The 18134-nt window shown below is 43.6% G+C and overlaps 2 protein-coding genes across 2 annotated transcripts in view; both read right to left on the reverse strand.

Moving 5' to 3' along the window:
• Positions 1-1603, reverse strand: part of LOC104287613 (fer-1-like protein 4) — a 40147-nt gene extending 38544 nt beyond the window's left edge. The window contains 3 exon segments of the mRNA XM_009886337.1: positions 1169-1251; positions 1452-1496; positions 1588-1603. Coding sequence (XP_009884639.1) covers positions 1169-1251; positions 1452-1496; positions 1588-1603 — 144 coding nt within the window.
• Positions 1604-3848: 2245 nt separating this feature from the next.
• The window catches only part of RBM12 (RNA binding motif protein 12), a 40151-nt gene continuing 25865 nt past the window's right edge, over positions 3849-18134 (reverse strand). Inside the window, exons 3-17 of the mRNA XM_009886315.1 lie at positions 17978-18106; positions 17271-17450; positions 16447-16521; positions 16143-16214; positions 15391-15474; positions 14824-14913; positions 11014-11112; positions 9746-9832; positions 9586-9645; positions 9021-9154; positions 8330-8384; positions 8200-8251; positions 6686-6819; positions 4643-4879; positions 3849-4209 (exon numbers count right to left, since the gene is read on the reverse strand). Of these exons, the coding sequence (XP_009884617.1) occupies positions 4093-4209; positions 4643-4879; positions 6686-6819; positions 8200-8251; positions 8330-8384; positions 9021-9154; positions 9586-9645; positions 9746-9832; positions 11014-11112; positions 14824-14913; positions 15391-15474; positions 16143-16214; positions 16447-16521; positions 17271-17450; positions 17978-18106 (1605 nt within the window). The 3' untranslated portion in view covers positions 3849-4092. The remainder of the gene's footprint in view (positions 4210-4642; positions 4880-6685; positions 6820-8199; positions 8252-8329; positions 8385-9020; positions 9155-9585; positions 9646-9745; positions 9833-11013; positions 11113-14823; positions 14914-15390; positions 15475-16142; positions 16215-16446; positions 16522-17270; positions 17451-17977; positions 18107-18134) is intronic.

Genomic DNA, 18134 nt, shown 5'->3' on the forward strand with positions numbered 1-18134 from the left:
GGAGGGGACGGGGGAGGGGGGTTGGGCTCAGCAGCCCCCGCGCACCTCCCGCCTGCCCTGCGCTGAGGCGGGGGCCGACTGCTGTGAGCGGGACGCCAGAGCACTTTCTGGGGACAGAGGCTGCAGCCCGGCTGCCAGCTCTCCGCAGGACAGAGACGAGCACTGAAAGGCGGGGACAGCGGGGGAGCAGCTCCGCAGGGCGCAGAGGGGAGAGCCGGGGCGCACCGTGCCAGGAGCCAGCTGTGCTCATAGCTGCACTCACCGGCTTGGCCTGATCCAGCTCATCTCACCCGCACCAGAACTGGTAAAGGAGGGATGCCGGAGCCCTTCTGGACCACAGATTCAGGCCAGATTAAAGCAATCGTACAATTATGAGCTCAGCAGGATTTGGAGAGCATTTCTTCTCCCGGGGGTCTGGCTCTCCCGCTCAGCACCCAGCGCCAGCACCCACACAGGCCGTGCAGGGTGGCTAATCCAGTTCTGCAAACATCGAGTGAACCATGCCTCTGCAACGCCAGGCTGCTTCGAAACAAGCCCTGCGGCTCTTCCCTTTATTTCCCTCTTAACACAAGAGCTTCCTGGAGTGCCAGGAAAGCGGCACCAGTGGCAGGGGAGACAAGCCCTGGTGGGGAGGATGCCACTTCATGGTGCAGCAACAGAACATAGCAGGCCAGCAGCATTTGGCACCACTTTTGTGAACCCAGATGAGGAGCCCATCAGTTTAGGGCAGCACAGAAAGCTCAGTGCACTGACCCCACACCCAGTCATGGCTGGAGGGGGGCAAGGGGTCAATTTAGACTATTCAGTGAAACACTCAGACCACTGATGGGTGAATCCAGTATCTGCTTAAAGCTGATCAAAAGCCATCATCTCCCAGTGGAGTTTGTGTGGCTTCCTCAAACACCTGGAGCAGTCCAATCACTTGCATTCAGCTGAAGACAGTGCCTCAGTCTTGGTGAAACAGGCCCTGGGGGAAACAAACATTTTAGACCCCCAGTAGGACCCTTAGCCCAATCAGCTGTCTGGACAAACAAGGGGGAGGGCATAGCCTGGCATGAAATGTCACCAGTAGTTATTGCTAGGTGTCCTATAAGCAAGAGGAACCCGTCCCGATGAGCTCCCACATGCAATAGCTTTTGATTTACACAAAGCCCCGAGGCTGAAATACCTTTGGGGACCGCAAGTACAAGGGTGCTTGCTCAATGTCCACTAAGGCCAGAATAAAGACTTCTGGGGTGTTCCCCATGTTTACTGTAGATAAAGCAAGAGTGTGATCCGGGATGACAGAGTGTATACCAGCACTGGGCAAGAAAAGCACTTTCTCCTGAGGAAGAAAACCTGAGCTCAAACCCGAGCTCTCATCTACCTCAGGCGACAACCATGCCATAAATCTGCATTTCAGCTATACCCAGGGCAGCACAAGGCAGGAGACACAGCTCCCAGTCTCTCACCAAAGCACCCAGCAGCCATCTTCACTGCCTCTAAAACCAGGAGCCCTGGGGAGAGTCAAGAATGAGAGAAAACGGGCAAAAGTCATGCCATCCCAGTTCAGCAGCTTCCAAGCTTGACCCTCCCATGGCTTTTTACCTGGGCCCAGGCCCATGCCCATGAAGCTCTTGTTCTCAAGTGACAACCACAGGACTTGTGTCCTTTTGCTTGTTCAAGTTTCAGCCACTTACTTGCAAGTAAACAGCATCTCCTCCAAATTCTCCTCTGCTCCTGCAGGGAGAACTTCCTCAGACCTGCCTACTGCACATCTTAGCCTCTTCCTCCCCAAAACAGGGAAGGTCTCTCCTACCATCGAGTCCAGCACCTGGAGACACCTCAGCTAGCTGCAGAACACAGTGACTCCACTCCTGATAGCCAGCAGAGAGAGGCGAAGGATTCACTCTCTTCCTTTTGAGTGGCAACTGGCAGAGGTTTGAAAGGAAGAGGTGAAACGAATTTCCCACTACACATTCTGCTGTCTCAGAGCCCATCTTCTACTGGAGCAAAGGAAAGTCCCAACGTGCTTCTGACATCTTGCCAAAGAAACTATTCATTGAAGCCAAGCAGTACACACTGCCACCGGTATTTCTTGGTCCAAACAAGGGACTGGTGAGCCTTCAGAACTACTGCTGTAAATATTCTTTAAGGACCACTTTATTAAAAAAAAAAAAAAAAAAAGATACACACACACAAAAACCAGCCTTAGGTTTCTTGTATGCGTAATACAGCGAAGGAGAGCTCTGCCTACAGGTTGTAAGCAGCTGAAAACATGAGTAAAGGACGCTCTCAACCACAGTACAGTTTCTCAGAGAAGACTTGGCAGTTTTCCTCCCTCTCCTCCACACTTGTAACACACTTTGGTTAAGGCAGCCACTCAAGAAGAGAGGTTGCCTGGTTTCCTTCAAGAACCTAAGTGCAAGAAAATTTGCTGCCGCAGGCTAGATGACAGAGTATTTCAAGAGAGACAGCCCCGCTGCCTGTGGAACCTGAGAGAACACATCGTGGTCAAAACTAGGTTTGAATAAAAAACTAACACAAATTCATCTTTGCTCAGCAGCAGTCCTAGACCCACAACCCTTCAAGCACAAGCTCCATACTAGTTTGTTTGGTGGCAGATACCATCTACTACAATTAGTCTAGTTGAGAACATGGATTCACACCCAGGTTCTGCTTTTACACAGGCTTGTAACCTACCAGTTTCATAGCCTGAATCACCAGGGCAGTCTTCCAATGTATTCTCACCATTTCCTGGTTTACCTGGTAGAACACATGAGTTCTTTACTAATTTCACAGTAAAGAAACAGCTCATCCTACTGCAGGACAGGGCTGCAGGATACACATTCAGCAGTCTTAGTGATTAACAGGTAACAAAACTAACAATGATGGACAACTTTCTCTGCTTTTGCAGCTGATCACACTCAGCCTAGGCTACCTCAGATGCTGAATCACCACCAGGCCAGCGCTATAGCAAAGACCTTCCATAAACCAAACCATCCACATTGCTGGAAAACAAAAGGAAAACCCCAGAAAGGAGAGTCGAGACATGTTACGTATGTAAAAGCAGTTTATTTATTTATGGAACTGAAAGGAATGACCGCTTATAGTGCAATGACAAGCCCAAGTTTCTTTACCTCTATTTTGAAATGAACTATCAACTTCAGTCTCTCCAAATAATCGTGTTTTGCTCTCATGGACCTGTTCTAGTCCCCAGACCACACCATAGACACTTCACACCTCTGAGGACAAGCAAGCACCTCTTTGGAGTTCCACAGATAGTTACCTCTTTATTTCCTAACTTCTGTGACACAAAGGAATCACAAAGCATCTTTATTTCAATGTTTCCAGTTGCTGGATTTTGAAAGTCACATTAATGTGACTCATTAATCCCACCCCACCCATGATTACTTAATGATTAATCCTCATTAATGTCCCCTCCCCCAAATAAGCAAAGTGCAGTGTTCTTAAATGGCAACAATGGCTCCAAGCAAGAGGCCATCACAGAAGCAAATTTTGCTAATAGAACAATGTGATTAAAAAGAAGACTGCAAAGTATGGTCACTGAAACTTAAAAATAAACTTCTACATATAAAAATATACTGACACTTTATGAAGGCACAACATGAACTACCTCAGGCATCCAACCAACAGACCTTGGTACCAATGAAGACAGAAGGGTCCCCATTCACAAAGCAGCTTGATAGAAGGAAAAAAAACCCTACCAAGGAAGACTGCAGTAATTCTCCTACCAAACTCAGCACTGAAGCAGTGCTGCATGAGCAGCTCAGTGCACATGCCCACACTGACACCAAGCAGCGGATGGGCCATGTCAAGCAATGATGCGTGGTATGACATGCCACTGTTGCAAGGTGGAAAACCAACAAGGTCTGTTTTTCTGTGACAAAACCTGCCAGTAGTTGTGTTTTTTCCATATTTACATTCCTTCCAATTAGGAACAGGAAAGATCAAAGACACAGAGCACAAGCAGGTAAGAGTGTGAATGGTACAGACTTGAGACACTGAGCACCCACAGCATGCAAGAGAGAGTGTGGTTGCAGACAGCTCTCTTCACCCCCCTGATACAGGTGGCTAGGGTCAGGCTGCAATCTACATCATCTTTATTTCCGGCAGTTTCATGGGTGGCCATCCCTGCCATTTATAGTATGACACCAGCTGCTTAGGCACTTCAGCCAGAACCATCTGGGAAAGCGCTTCCCGGGGAGCCTGCAAGAACAGGGAGAATAAATCAGAAATACTGCAGAGAAAGGATTTATCAGCCCAGTGACAGATTCAGAGCGCAGCCCCCTACCTGCCACATCTCACTCCCTATTTCAAGAGTTCCTTGCTGCATTTATGATCTCATTTCCTTGCCTGAACATTGGCATCCCAGGAGAGAAAACATCTCCTTTACTCCTTTAATGCTGTAATAGCCAAGAGATAGTATACTAAATCTCGAAGGAAAGCTACAAAAGAGCTGCGACAAGGCACACGGCTTCGAACACACAGGCAAACATCTCAGCTCTCACTGGGAACAAGCGGCTTGGATAGCACTTGAGCGTGCAGCTTGCTGCCTTCTCTGGACCCATGCTCATTTTTAAGATGTAGTATCTGCATATATACTGCCACCAGGACTCTTCTGAAGTTAAAGACAACTTACGTTTTTGAACTGTCGGAAAGGCACAAACTGAACAATGTCTCGTGCAGCTGGCTCTCCTGTCAGGGACTTCAGGACACCGTTGTCTCCGTCAAGAAACTCCATTGCTTTGAAATCAGCTTCACCAACTCCAACAATAATGATGGACATCGGCAGCTTTGAGGCATTAACGATCGCTTGCCTAGTTTGGTCCAGGTCAGTGATCTCTCCATCTGTGATGATCAGCAAGATAAAATATTGCTGAAAAACATTAGAAAGCACCCAGTTAGGGAGTTCAACACCAACGCTCACGTCACTGAAGGCAAATGGAGTAATTTCTTATTCTAAGAAAGAAATCAGGTGGTGCTGTGGATAAGACAAAACCAGAACATTAAAGAAACTTATGCTTAGTTCCATTTTTTCATATGCATAACACCATTCATTGTGCACTTCAGACTTCCTCTGTACTAGAAAATTAGTAATTCAATTTATAAAGAACAAGTACATCAATTGGCAAAAAGTACTAGAGATGGGCAAAGTGTTATTAAATCAACAAAGCTGCATACAGACTTCACTGATGAATGCTGCTTTACTTATTGATATCTCAAAAAGCTAAAGTTTAATTTAGATTTAATTTTTTAAGTTTTAAATTTAATATCCCTGAAGTGTAAATCGACAAGCCTTCATTTTAGTTACCAATAATTTAAATCTTAAGTATTAGAAATCTCAAAGCACAGCAGTGTTTTGACAATGTGTCAAATGTCATGACACAAAGACACTCTAGAGATAACAAGAGGGGAAGAATACAGGAGCTTTTCTAGAAAGAAAAAAAGAATACCTCAAACCAACACATTAGCATGGTAGAGTGTTTAAAATTTCCTTCCTTTCCAGAGGCTAAGGTTTAGCACCTGGTTCTGAAATGAGCAACCGTTTTTTTTTTTTTATGGCAGCTATCTACAGAATTAAAACGAAAACAAAAAATTACACACGCAACGAAAATAAAACTGAACTTCCAATTCCAAATCCCCGTTAACACAAGTGTTACTACAGTTGTACCCCATTACTGACAGATTCTTTATTTAAATAGTTCGTTTTTTCATCTATAAGAAAAAGTAGATTTATTTAACACATAAAGAGAAATATGAAGATTCCCCCAAGTATTGGGAAGGCTAAAAAATACCCTCAGAAATGTCAGGAACAGATGTCCCTAGACCTCCCAGTATGGGAAACAGCACCTCACAGTATGGGAAACGTATTCGACGTACACACAAACATAAGCAGAACCAAAAATACTGACACAGCTAGACCATAAAGCAAGTATCAGAGTGTACATCAAAATTCCTTCTGACTGGTCTGTCAGAATGGAACTGGTTAAATCTATCAGGAAATACGAGTCCTTCATCCTTAAGCAAAAAGAATGAAGCTTAAGGAAATTGAGTTGAATTTTAACAGCAGCCATGGCCACGCAAGCACACAAATGAGACATGCAACACAACTGTTGGGTGGCACGGATACTCTGCAATGCAATTAGCGACCGATTTAACAGTTCTCAGACTCCTTTGTTAATCTGGCCTTCTAGATACCCTGATTCTGCATGCCACTATGGTGGGATGGATAGTCAAGACCTCTGATATTTTTCTTGGAGGTGGTCTTTTTGTAGGTTCTTGAGAGCAAAATTGTTTGGAATAAAATATATAGGGCCCCTCTATACGGTATGCATTCCCTACAGGTGATGGAGCTTGGCAAAAGAGTGAGGCAACTGCTGACAGAGTCCAACTGGTCTAAAAGCCAACACAGCACCCCTGTATACTTCAACAGTAAGTACAATGCCAGCAAAGTATGAAAAAGATAAATAAATATCACTTGAACAATGGAAACTAGTGTCAATGTCTGCCAAGTACAGGTTCATATCAATGTGTACCAAGAGAGTACCAACAGCCTCTCTGTAGGCTGATAGGAGAGGACCAAACTTGGTATCTTGAGGAAGGAAGAGAACAGCACTTTACCATTCCATGGAAACACAAACATCAACCCAATGCAGATTCACAGGAAAGGACATGCACTCACTGAAGCAGTTCCTTGTTGTGCCGAGTGCGCTGCAAATCTTGCCACGTGGTTTATAATAGGAGAGAAATTGGTTGGCCCGTAGAGTCGGATCTGAGGCAGGATCTGGCGATAGGCATCCACTATTCCTTGGATCCCTGTAACACAAGGAAGGCAAGCTGCCACAAGAGCCTCACAACTTCTCCAGCAATTGTTTTGCAAGCATTACTAAATGGTAAGGCAAAAGGATAACAACTCTTACACAGCTGTGAACTCCTAAAGGGCCAATAAGCAGCAGGATAACAGCAAATATACAAAGCACAGGGCTGAAACCAGTGGACATCTGCAGAGAGAGGATTTGCAGATTTCTCCCCCATTCTGCATTCTTCACATCACTCCTTTGTGCCTGTAACATCACAAAGCTCATGGAAGTTGCGGGAAAAATAATCCAGTGAAGGCACACTGATGACTACCTTGTCATCCAATTTGTCTTGTTTCATTGCTTATAGTCTAATAAGACAACAAGGTCAGAAACTCTCTGGAACAGTGACTTTTCATTTTCTTTGTCTGAAACATCGACCACGATCCCTGATTCAGCATTCAAACATTTTTGTAACAGAAATAGCAAACCCTAAGGCTTTTCCTATGTAAACAGCTTTTCTCAGGTTAACTAAACAAAAGTGGTTTTAAAGTCTGATTTTAAATGGCGCGTGTTCTTCTGTGGATCCATCTAAATTGGCCTATTCTGAGCTTGTATCAATGTAGCTTCACTTGCCACTGTTGCTTGCATTGTCCACCATGCAGGTTTTAGTGCAGTATCTCTCAAAACTACTGCACAGGGACCCTTAAAAAGCAAAGACACAGATCCCAATGAGGCAGACAATGCCAAACTAACCAAGGAAATGCTTGGACTTTAACACTGAAACTCAGACTCCATTTTTTGTTGGCCTTAGATCAGAGAGAAAAACTGAACTGAGTTAGAAATGCTTGTTCAAGAACAATTCTGTGTCACTGCATGCTGAAACAGTTCTTAGTCCTAAAAGGTCATAATCCATCTTAGAGAGCAGCCACTAAAAACAGCTGAAACCACCTCCACTAAAGAAGACAGCTATAAAGAAAAAAAGCTTTTAAGACAACCCTTTAAAAGGTAACATTCAAACGCAGACATGTTGCCGATGAAGTAACGATGGTCTCTAAAACAGCCTTAGCAGATGGTCTGGAAGTGTGACTAGCACAGGCACGTTGCTGATCTGAAACCACTGCTACCTATAACATACCAGAAGTAACCAAGTTGCAGCAACAGAATTTTCAGCACAAACTAGCGATCAAGTTAAATCTAGACCCCTTCACTGGAGCTTATGTAGACCGCACAGAAGTCTGCATCAACACATATCCACTCTTGTCAGCATCCCCATGAGAGTAAATCTAGTTTCCTGCATGTCTTGGTGCTGCATCTGTTTTTCACCAGTTATGAAAGAAATACAACACTTCAAACATCGGTCCCTCTCAGTGAAATATTAATAAAGAGGTGTCCTCACCTTGACAATAAGGGTTGCTGGGGTTGAAGTTCAAAGCAAACTCATGAGATACCTAGGAAAGGGGACATTACAAACAGTTAGGGAACACAGACAGGGACAGAGCAACCGCCCAGCATTGTGAAGGCCCTACCTGCCAGCTAGGAGGAATCTGAGCTCCAAACCCAAACGCAGGAAACAGCTTGTCCCTGGAGAGAAAGAGCAACAATAATAAATGAGAAAGAGCAGTTCTTTAATAACTTACTATTCTGTTTCATTCCCAGAAAGGAGCTGGAGACCAAGGTTCAATTCCTGCCATAAGGAACAGGTACACTATCTAACTCCCCGTGGCCAGCCACCAGTCACCCAAGGATTTCAGGCCTGGGCTTGACAGTTTCAGAGTTTCTTTCAGTGCAGCACCCCACAGGACTCTCAGGAGATTTCAAAGTAGCAAGAGAAAAGTCAACCCAACCACAGGCTGGCTGAAATACAGAGCAGACAAACATATTCCCATTGCATCAAACAGGGCATTCATATCTGAAATGCACCGTCAGCAACAAGGGATTAGACACCAGCCAAAGCAGCATTACAAAGCAGCCTGGTGCCATAAAAGGGCAGACCTGGAGGGACAAACCAAGCAAATATGCCAAATTACGAAGGGCTGCCACGACCCTCCCTGGCAGTGACAGAAGCAGGAGGAAGCAGGAGAAGGGATCTCCCAAGGAAAGGTAGCACCTCAGTCATTCAAACCCTACAGCTCTGGAACAAGCTATCAGCCTTGATCACTGACACCCGCTGTGACACATTTTGATGCGGTGGCTAGATTGGTTAAGATTGTTACATACATGTCATAATCCTGGACTACACTTCCCACACTCCAGATGGCAATCAGGTACTCATTTATCCCATCTGGGCTGATGTAGTGAAGAGAATCTGGTGACCTGGGATCTCCGTTGGAACCAGTGAAGTCTACGCCCACCTGATCAGTCAAGATGATGACAGCAAGTCACTGATGCATCACCATAAGCAAATGAGAAAAATTAACGATACTCAGAAACAGGTGGTTAGACCAGGCCCACATAGCTCCCTTCCTCCCAGGCACACAGGCAGCCCGATACAGGGACAGGCAAACAAGCCCGTGTACCGTCTCCCACTGGGGTACATGCATGTTTAAGAAGGAGTAATCCTTTCCACTAATAGCCTGAACTGATTTCGCAAAAGAAGTTTAAGAAACGCTAGTTCCATTAAAGTTGCCACTTGATCACAAAAAGTAAAAAGATATTTATTATTTGTTTTTTGCAGTCATCATTCACACTGCATTTGCAGTCATTCACGCTGCAAATAAAAGTATTAATCACAACTTCATTGCTCTTATCATCTACCAAGATGTGAAGTGGGGCAACAACTCACTGTAAAGTTAATCTGGCAGCCTCCCATGACGTAGTCCAGAAACGAATATTCTGTCTCGGTCTAGAGAAAGAGACAGACAGTGTTATGCTTCCTCCACACAAGAACAGGTTTCATTATGATCAGAAAATAAAAAAAAGCCAAAAAACAACAATCTTCCCACCTTGCAGGATTTTATCCTAATAATGCCAGAGTTTTTGTAGCTCTTTTTCTTTTGTTTTTTCTCAGGATGAATGCATTCGAATTCCACCTACAGAAAGCAAGCAAGCAAGAAGCAAGTTCCAAAATACCTGCATTTACAGCAGGGCAAATTATTGAAATAGAATGGTGTCAGACATCACACAATTTCAGTTACACGAATACCTGGCAGAATTCTGAAGCTTAATTTTAAAAAAGGTTTGCAACTACTTTGGCTGCTATCTGACAAGTTAAATGCGATGTTTTTACTACCAGCATCGGGCAAAACACAAGGCAAGACCTCAGAAAAGTCTCTCTCCTCAGCAACGTAACTGTTAATTTTGTATGCAATCATGGAACAGTGTCTTTGAATCAGAGGGGGGAAAAAAGTCAATTGCAGATACAACCATTTCTCTTAACATATCAGGTTCTTTTTTGGTTAAGGGAAGGGAATGCAGTCAAACAGAAAACAGGGAGGCAAAATCTCAGGGTGGGGAGGACATTTTTTTGGCCCAGGTTGCAGGTTCCCAGTGGCAATGTTTCACTCGTTTGTTTCACTCACATTAGTTCTGATTTCACATGGGCTAGGAAAAAAGGCAAGAATCTCCCACCAGCTTTAGGATTACAACCACAGAAATCAAGCTGGCTGGCAAGTGGAAGCAGTCCTAGGCTATGTCCTGTGTGCGGATTCATCTGCCTGAATTCAGACAAGACATCTCCACGAGAATGAGAGTGCAGGTTTTCACTGCAGACAACAGAGAAACCAGCACCACCAGCAAATGATTCAACTTATTCTGAACTGGATGCCCAAGACTAAGTAAGAACAGTGCCCCTTGTAATCACTGTTTCTCTCTGTCAGCTAGAAAGGTGACCAGAGTGCTCATGAGGGTGACCAGCTCAAGCACAAATGTTATCTGAGAGAAGCCCTGCCTTAGGACTCATCTGTTAAAGCATGAACAAGCCTTTTTATTTCCACTTGACTCAGCGGTGGCAAAAGCAAGCTGAACTACTAGGGTATGGGCTTAAGGATGTCTTTAGGAATAGGAACGGTAACAGTATCCAAGGAAAACAGAGCAATATAATTCCCACACCAGGTTTTATTCTTCCCAGGTGCTTGCTTAGTAATACAAAGATACAGACAGAAAAAATCACTTTTGGAGGCAACAACTAAAAATATACCACTGAAGGTCAGTATTAAAAAGGGTTTGTGAAAGACTGAATTAGAGTAAGTTAGCGGGGACTGAGGAAGCTCACCGCAGAGCCGTCACCTCCTTTCTGCAGCTGAGTCAGGTTAGTTTCAAAAGTGCCTATCAAGTCATGCGACCCGTCGCTGTCGTAATCTGCACACTGTACCTGAAAGGGAAGAGAGTGCAAACAATGGGCAAGTGTACGGCATTAGGGACAACTGCAGTTGCTCGTTCCGTGACCTCCTGCTTCTGACAGCTCTGCAGCCACGCTAGTGAACTCCCCTATCCCATCTGAGCTGGTGCGGCCATCCCTATCATTAACTGAAACCTGCCAGTAAGAGAGACACCCAGAGTGAATCTCAGAGGAAGGAAGATGTTCAATTGCTCACCCATTTAAGTACACACAGTGAAGGTTTTAATTAAAAGCCGTCCCCAGCTACACAACAGATTAAAAAAAAAAAAAAAATCACAAAAATCCCCAACATTTCACAGCCCAGATGTATAAGTGTGAGATCATTCAGGACAAGATATGCAACTGGGGTAATGGGAAGAAGCAATTAAAAGTTTATCTAGGCACTTTCTGAATATACTCTTTTCTTCTGCCCAGAAATAGCATCAATTTACAAAGAAATTGCAATTTCCGCAGAGCACTGAGTTTGCTTTTTTCTGCATCTTATACCAATCAAATTATAAATACTTCATTAATAACCAGTCATGCTTAAATCAGCATTAAAGCTTCAGAACTAGATAATGCAAAAGAGTAATGCATTTACAAATAAAAACAGGCTAATAACTAGGGCTTAGAGCAAACACAGTAAGACAGATATTGTCAATGGTTCCGCACAAAATCAGCTACGAGGAGCATTTATAACATGCACAACACACATGACTGCAGAACACAAGTAACTCCAGAAGCAGTCAATCAAGAAACAGTTGTGAACAGCTGCTTCCTCCCCTGCTGAAGTTCACATGTGACACAGATTCAAAAGCTCTCTTTCTGAGGTCTGCCTTTAGTAATCAAGAAACGGATGTTACTCCAGTATAAACCACAGTGACAGCTTTCTCCTCAGGATGAAGGGACAACGTGAACCCATGGGTAACACCTTGATAAGGATGTCAAATTTGATGGCTAAGATATCTGAATTTGAGACAGGGTTCTTTTAGGATGACGATCCGCTAGAGATCTTCCACTGGAACCAGTAGGAAACATGTACAAAAAGCTGGGTGAATTATGCCCTAATCTAGCCACCTAAATGGGAATCACTGTGTCATCCTTCAGTCTCTCAATGAGAAAACACGATCACCTTAGAGACTGTGCTCCCCTTCTCCCCCTTTATCCTTCCCAACCCACGACCTTTCCACTCCTCTCTTCTGCACATTCCACCATGAAACAACTCCCGACCTCCTGCCTGAACTCAGCTCCACTTCTCTCAACAATTCAGATGTTTAAATATCACCCAAAAGCAACTGCATTATGCCAGGGAGGCCAATGAAGGAGGCTCTCGTGCAAAAGCCAGGGTGCAGGTTTCCAGTGCCGTGTCTCCTTCCCTAGAGAGCTGCAGAGCATTCAGCAGCTACCGCCTCACGCACCTCCTCTTCCCTCTCAGCCACGCCAATAAAATTGTATTTAGGACCAGTTTCGTTACTAGTTCACAGCATGATGCAGTTTAAAAACAATCTTCCTTCTGCAAGGGTTTTCTAAAACTGGCCGACATTCACTGTAAGCAGCCCAAAGAATGGTGCTGCTGCAAACAAAATCCTGCTAGCAACACTGCAGGACACTGTATATAGTTATTTACTGATTAATTGTTTCTTTGCAAAGGAACTATCCAACATTCATGACAAGGCTTGGAATACAGTCAGCAGGTAAAATGTCCCTTTCATCTACAGAAGCAGCTTTCAAAATTCACAGAAAATGGATTTGCCTTTATGTATATGCCACCAAACACGTGGACTGGCAGCTTTAGTCCCAATACCAACACCCACAAATTTCACATTTGCTACCTCCATTTAAATAACTATGGGGGAGAGACACTACTTTCATTTGCCCCTAATTTTTAACAAAACTGTCAAGAAGATTAGGCTGTGTCACAAGTCTGAGCTGTTCTTAACACAGACCAAGGAGAACATCACAATGAAGAAAGCATTACTGAAATATAAGGTAGCATCATAATTTGATCAAAAGATTTATGTTCACACACATATTCAGTACATAATCCTAATACATAGCTGGCCAAGCTGATGTTTACAGGACGCATCAAAATGTTTCCACTGTGCTGAAGTACACGAGTTCTCCCTTCACTAACTACTGTTATTTCACACGTAATTGTTCCTATGTAAATTTTTGGAAGCCTTAAACAAGAGGTTCAGAGCAGCAAGTATCAGATGAAAAATGAAACGCCAGTGCTATATTGTATTTTTTATTGCTGCTAGTGAAACTCCTGCCTGTCAGCCTGGATTCCCCGTTCTGACTTCCCTAACCTGTAAGTACAAGAACAGTATAATCCTCTTTCACAGCTATGTTGTGAAACTTAATAGATGCACATGCATCCAGAATTTTGGCTGGAACAAACTAACAGCAAAGATCTATCCTAAGAAGCAGGTCATTCCAAAGTGAATTCCAAAGCACAGAAAGCTTCTGGAAAACAAACAATCAAAAACCCCAAACAAACCAAACAAATAAAAGAAACAAACAAATTAAAAAAAACAAACAAAAAAACCCAAAAGCACAAATCTTTTTGGACTATAGCAAATAAGCCTCATGTAATAGAATGTGTAAACCATGCCATCTTGCATCAGTTTTGACAAATGATAATATGCATCTCTTTGCCATCTCCTTTCCACATTTGCTGCTCACTTTTTGACAAAGAGGACTTCTTTCTGACCTGAGACTGTTGATTCCCCAACAATAAAAGCTCATGACATCACCACATAACAAGAAACCCAGCACACCTGAACACCTGTTTCCACGTTAATAACCTCAGTAATTCTTTGGACCTGCCATGCTGCCCACATAAAAACACTAGCATGCATACTTTTTGCTAAACCTTTCAGATCAAACTTCCAGCATGAGATTTCTTCACGGACAGGATGAGGCAGGAAAATTCTGCAAATGGAATGCATTTAGGAGTTGGATAAGCAGAGAGAGACTATACTCACATAGAACTATCTACGGATTTAAATGCCTTTATATTATGAATGCATTGCTTAGAACAGAAATTAACAAATTAATTTGCTATCAGATTTTCTTTTGCAGAAACTTATTAAAAGATGTAATTGTTCTGCCACCACCTTCATAAGCCAGGATCAGAGAGGATCAGTAATCACATACAAGACCACCAGGAATTGCAGTTCTGACTCAATTCTAGTTGAAACAGATTGAAAGAGAGTTGGGAAGAGCCTGCCAGTCTCATGAATGGATGAATTTGACAGATGCATTAAGATCCTCTCTGTGTCAGTATCCTAAGGCCCTCAAGCTTATCCAACATATATGAGCTTCTCAGTTAACTTAGAAACAGTGCTAGAAACCCACAATTAAAAAAAACAAACAGCCAAAAAAACCAACACACAAACCACCAAAACCCAACCCCAAACCCTGGCCAGAATAGTGAAAAAAAATCAGTTATAATTCTTCTTACAACTAATCATTAGAAAGCGCGTCACTTGTGTATTTCCCAACTTCTTAATTTGACAACTCGTAAGTTTTAATACAGACTTCATACTTAAAAGACATATAATCATTTATCTGCCACACTGCTATTCTAGAAAGGCAATCTAAAAATTTCAATGACTAGACAATCTGATAAACTCATAGTTAACATCAACATAGATTGCATCACTTACAACAACAAAAAAAGAGAATTTCTGAAGGCTGTACCTTGATAGGTTTATTAAAATCTCCACCACAGAATGTTTGCAAGGGAACACTGAACTTCCTCCAGCATGGATTTAAGTTGTTCTTAATCACCTGAAAAAAAATACAGCATAATGTCATGTAAGGGATGCGATGTGCAAGTAAGTCACTAAGAAACATAACATGAGGGTTCTGCACGGCTGCCTAAGGACAGCCTCGGTCAGTTCAACCCTGACATGCATGGACACCCAAGCCAAAGCTCTGGAGGAAATAAAAGCTTGAAGTTCAGGATAAAGTTAAATTTTAGAGCCACGCCAACCTAACAGCTCATCACCACTGACAGGGAGGAGAGTCCTGCCACTCTTCTCAATTGGTACACGGTTGGACTCTTCACTGAGCCAGCTTAATCCAGTCACCAGGCAGCAAATAAACCATTTGCTGCCAGGTCAGTGAGCAGAATCCCTTTTTTAGGATACAAGCCAACTTTCATTGCAGAACCGGTGCAATGCACGACCAGGAGTGGGACTCCCATGTTTGGAAGGAGCAAGCTGTCTGATCAACTCAAGAAAAACATCAGCGTAGAAATACTACCTCTGATCTGTACACCAGCTGCCATGTTCCAGCATCACTCTGCTTGTAAAACTCCAAAAATGGATCCGATTTACCTAATAAATCCTGCAAACAAAACCCCAACAGAAGTAATCAGCCTCCTACATTTTACTCAGATGAGAGAAGGGTGGGCTAATCAGTGCACAGTACTTCAAAAAAAGCACAAAGTCAAACAAACTATACATTTGTTTTCCTCTCTTTTTACTTTTCTCTTTTAAACTACTGCACTTTCTAAGTCATCAGAATTTATCAGCCCTGACTCCAAGACCACCTCCTCAGACCATTCTTGTCACTATAAATCACGTAATTTCGCTGACTGAGCAGTGAGGTCACTAAATCCTTGGATTGGTCTTTGGTTTAAAATAACATCAAGGCAGCATACTTAAATTTCCACCTTGTCTTCCCTAACATTACAGAAAGCTCAGTCCATGGCTACAATATTCATCTGAGACAATTATGCAATTGAACTGTATTAATTTGTAGAATATTCCAAAGCTAAAATAATCCCTCGAAACCTAAACCTGGTGTTTGAGTTTCTGGTTTGACACTGTGGTTTTCAACATGAAATTATGTCTCCATTTTACTTCATTGTAAGCAATGAAACACAGTGAGCCTTTTTTCATACATGGATTACCTAGCTTACTTGAATGTCTGCAAATTCAGATTCCTGGCCAAAAGGCACTAACTGCAAATATGGCAGAAACATGCAATATAATTAAAAAAAAAATCAGTACCTTTTTGTCCAAATTTCGGGCTTCAATTTCCAAGTACACAACCCTGGTATCTTTAATCTCCTCTGCTGAAATCTGTGCCACAGAAATTTAAAAAAAAAAAAAAAAATCCAAGAAACCCCTCAGAGTTTTGCTTGTACTTTGTCCATAAAAGAAACTGTAGTTACAAATAACTATCCTTCCATGTACATGTGCTACAGGTGTAGCATTTGAAGATACACCGACAGAAAACCAGAAATGTTACTTTGTCCCAGACAACATATGAAAGAACAAGAAACCGTACTTTCCACACAAAAAACTTATTTACCGTAATGGTGCCCTTTCCTGCCGGCTTTCCCTGCTTCAATTCCAGTGGTCGGGTGAACACCGAGCTGGACACAACCTAAGGTTAAAAGACAGATGATATAAATACCAAGTTAGAGTTAGATGCTCTTCAGGAGCAAAATTTTCAAACTCTCCTAAAAGATCTAAAAAGATTTAAATGCATTTCCAACAGGGACAACCATCAGAGTTTGTGATCCCAAACAGTCTGAAAATTATCTTCTCACTATCCACAAAACAGTACCCACTAATATGTCTCCGAACTTAACTTTAGCCTCCTGTTTTTGCTACCCCCGAGACACAAGAGGCACTTTTATCACAAATAGCCAAAAAGCTATTAAAATCAGAAAAGGCTACTTAATTTATCAAGTCTTTCTACAATACCATGAACACCATTTTTTCTCTCCTACCTAGCTATATGAACCCCTCCTCAGGAAATGAATACTGAATCTCAAATAGCCTTATTTCCCCAAATTTACTGCCTGATGATCACTTTGTGCAAAGGAAACTCCTTTAGAGCTCTCCAAGCACCATGCCTTCCTTACTCCCAGACTACCTTTAGTGCTACAAGTGCCTCCTAAGTTAAGCAATTAATTGCAAACCATATGCATTTCTAACCTTCGCTTTGTGATTGACACAATGATTTTTTTAACAACATTCAATGGCAATGCAAACTAACCCGTTCAACAAGATGTTTTCAAATTTGAATGCATCAAAGCCTTTGATAAAGCAGTCTTTCACCCCATTTTTCATAATAAACCCAATGCTTGGTGCTGCTTTGTAGATCCCTTAACACACCTCTATGCATACCTGTCCCAGCGTGCACTCGATCCCTCCAAGGTAGTCATCGTCATTTAAATCAAAGGACTTGTTATCGATATCATACACGCCGAATTTCAGCTTCTGCACTTTCTCAAAATAGTAGTCCACAACCAGTTTCTTGCAGAATTCGGGGTTTTGGCAGTTCTTGATCCTCTCTGTGCGATCCAGCTGCACAAACATGGAAGCAAAGCCGTTGACAACCAGCAAGAAGAACGCTTTCTCCCACACAGCTTTTCCTCTGCAGCCCCAGGCCCCTGCGCTTGGCCAACACAGGCACCAGCCAGACCGCACACGCAGGACTGCGCCTCCTGCTTGGTGACAAACCAGGCCCTGCCGCTGGCCTGACCGATGTCTTGTGAGAAGGGAAACTGCATTGGATAATAAAGGTTAAAGTATGGGAAAACTCTGAAAATTAGGGGGAAAAAAAGGCTGGTGAACACTACTCTGGGCTGCGTGCTCCGGGGTAAAGGAAAGAGGACAGGTCGCGCGGTAACAGGCAAAGGAACACCCCGATGCAGCCCTAAGCCAACGCACGAGCAGTTAATGAGACCAACGAAGGCAGAGCTCCGGAGTCTGTGCGCGGGCACGGGGGACTGCTCGCGGAATGCAACTCTGAACCGCCCGCACCCTGTGCCTTCCCGGAGCACCGGGGATGGGAGCGCCCCGGGGCCAAGCAGGGCTGCCTCCGCCCTTACCTCAGCCCAGCGGCCGCCGCCCGCGTCCTGCAGCACCACGCAGAGGGGGTCGGACCTGGAGCCCAGGTCCCTGTCGAGGAGGCTCCGGCAGGTCACCGACAGCTCCACCCTGGACACGCACCCGGCCATCTGCGGGCAGAGCAGAAGGTCAGACCCA

The sequence above is a fragment of the Charadrius vociferus genome, unplaced genomic scaffold (assembly GCF_000708025.1).
Source record: "Charadrius vociferus isolate BGI_N301 unplaced genomic scaffold, ASM70802v2 scaffold225, whole genome shotgun sequence".
In the NCBI taxonomy this organism is placed as follows: domain Eukaryota; kingdom Metazoa; phylum Chordata; class Aves; order Charadriiformes; family Charadriidae; genus Charadrius; species Charadrius vociferus.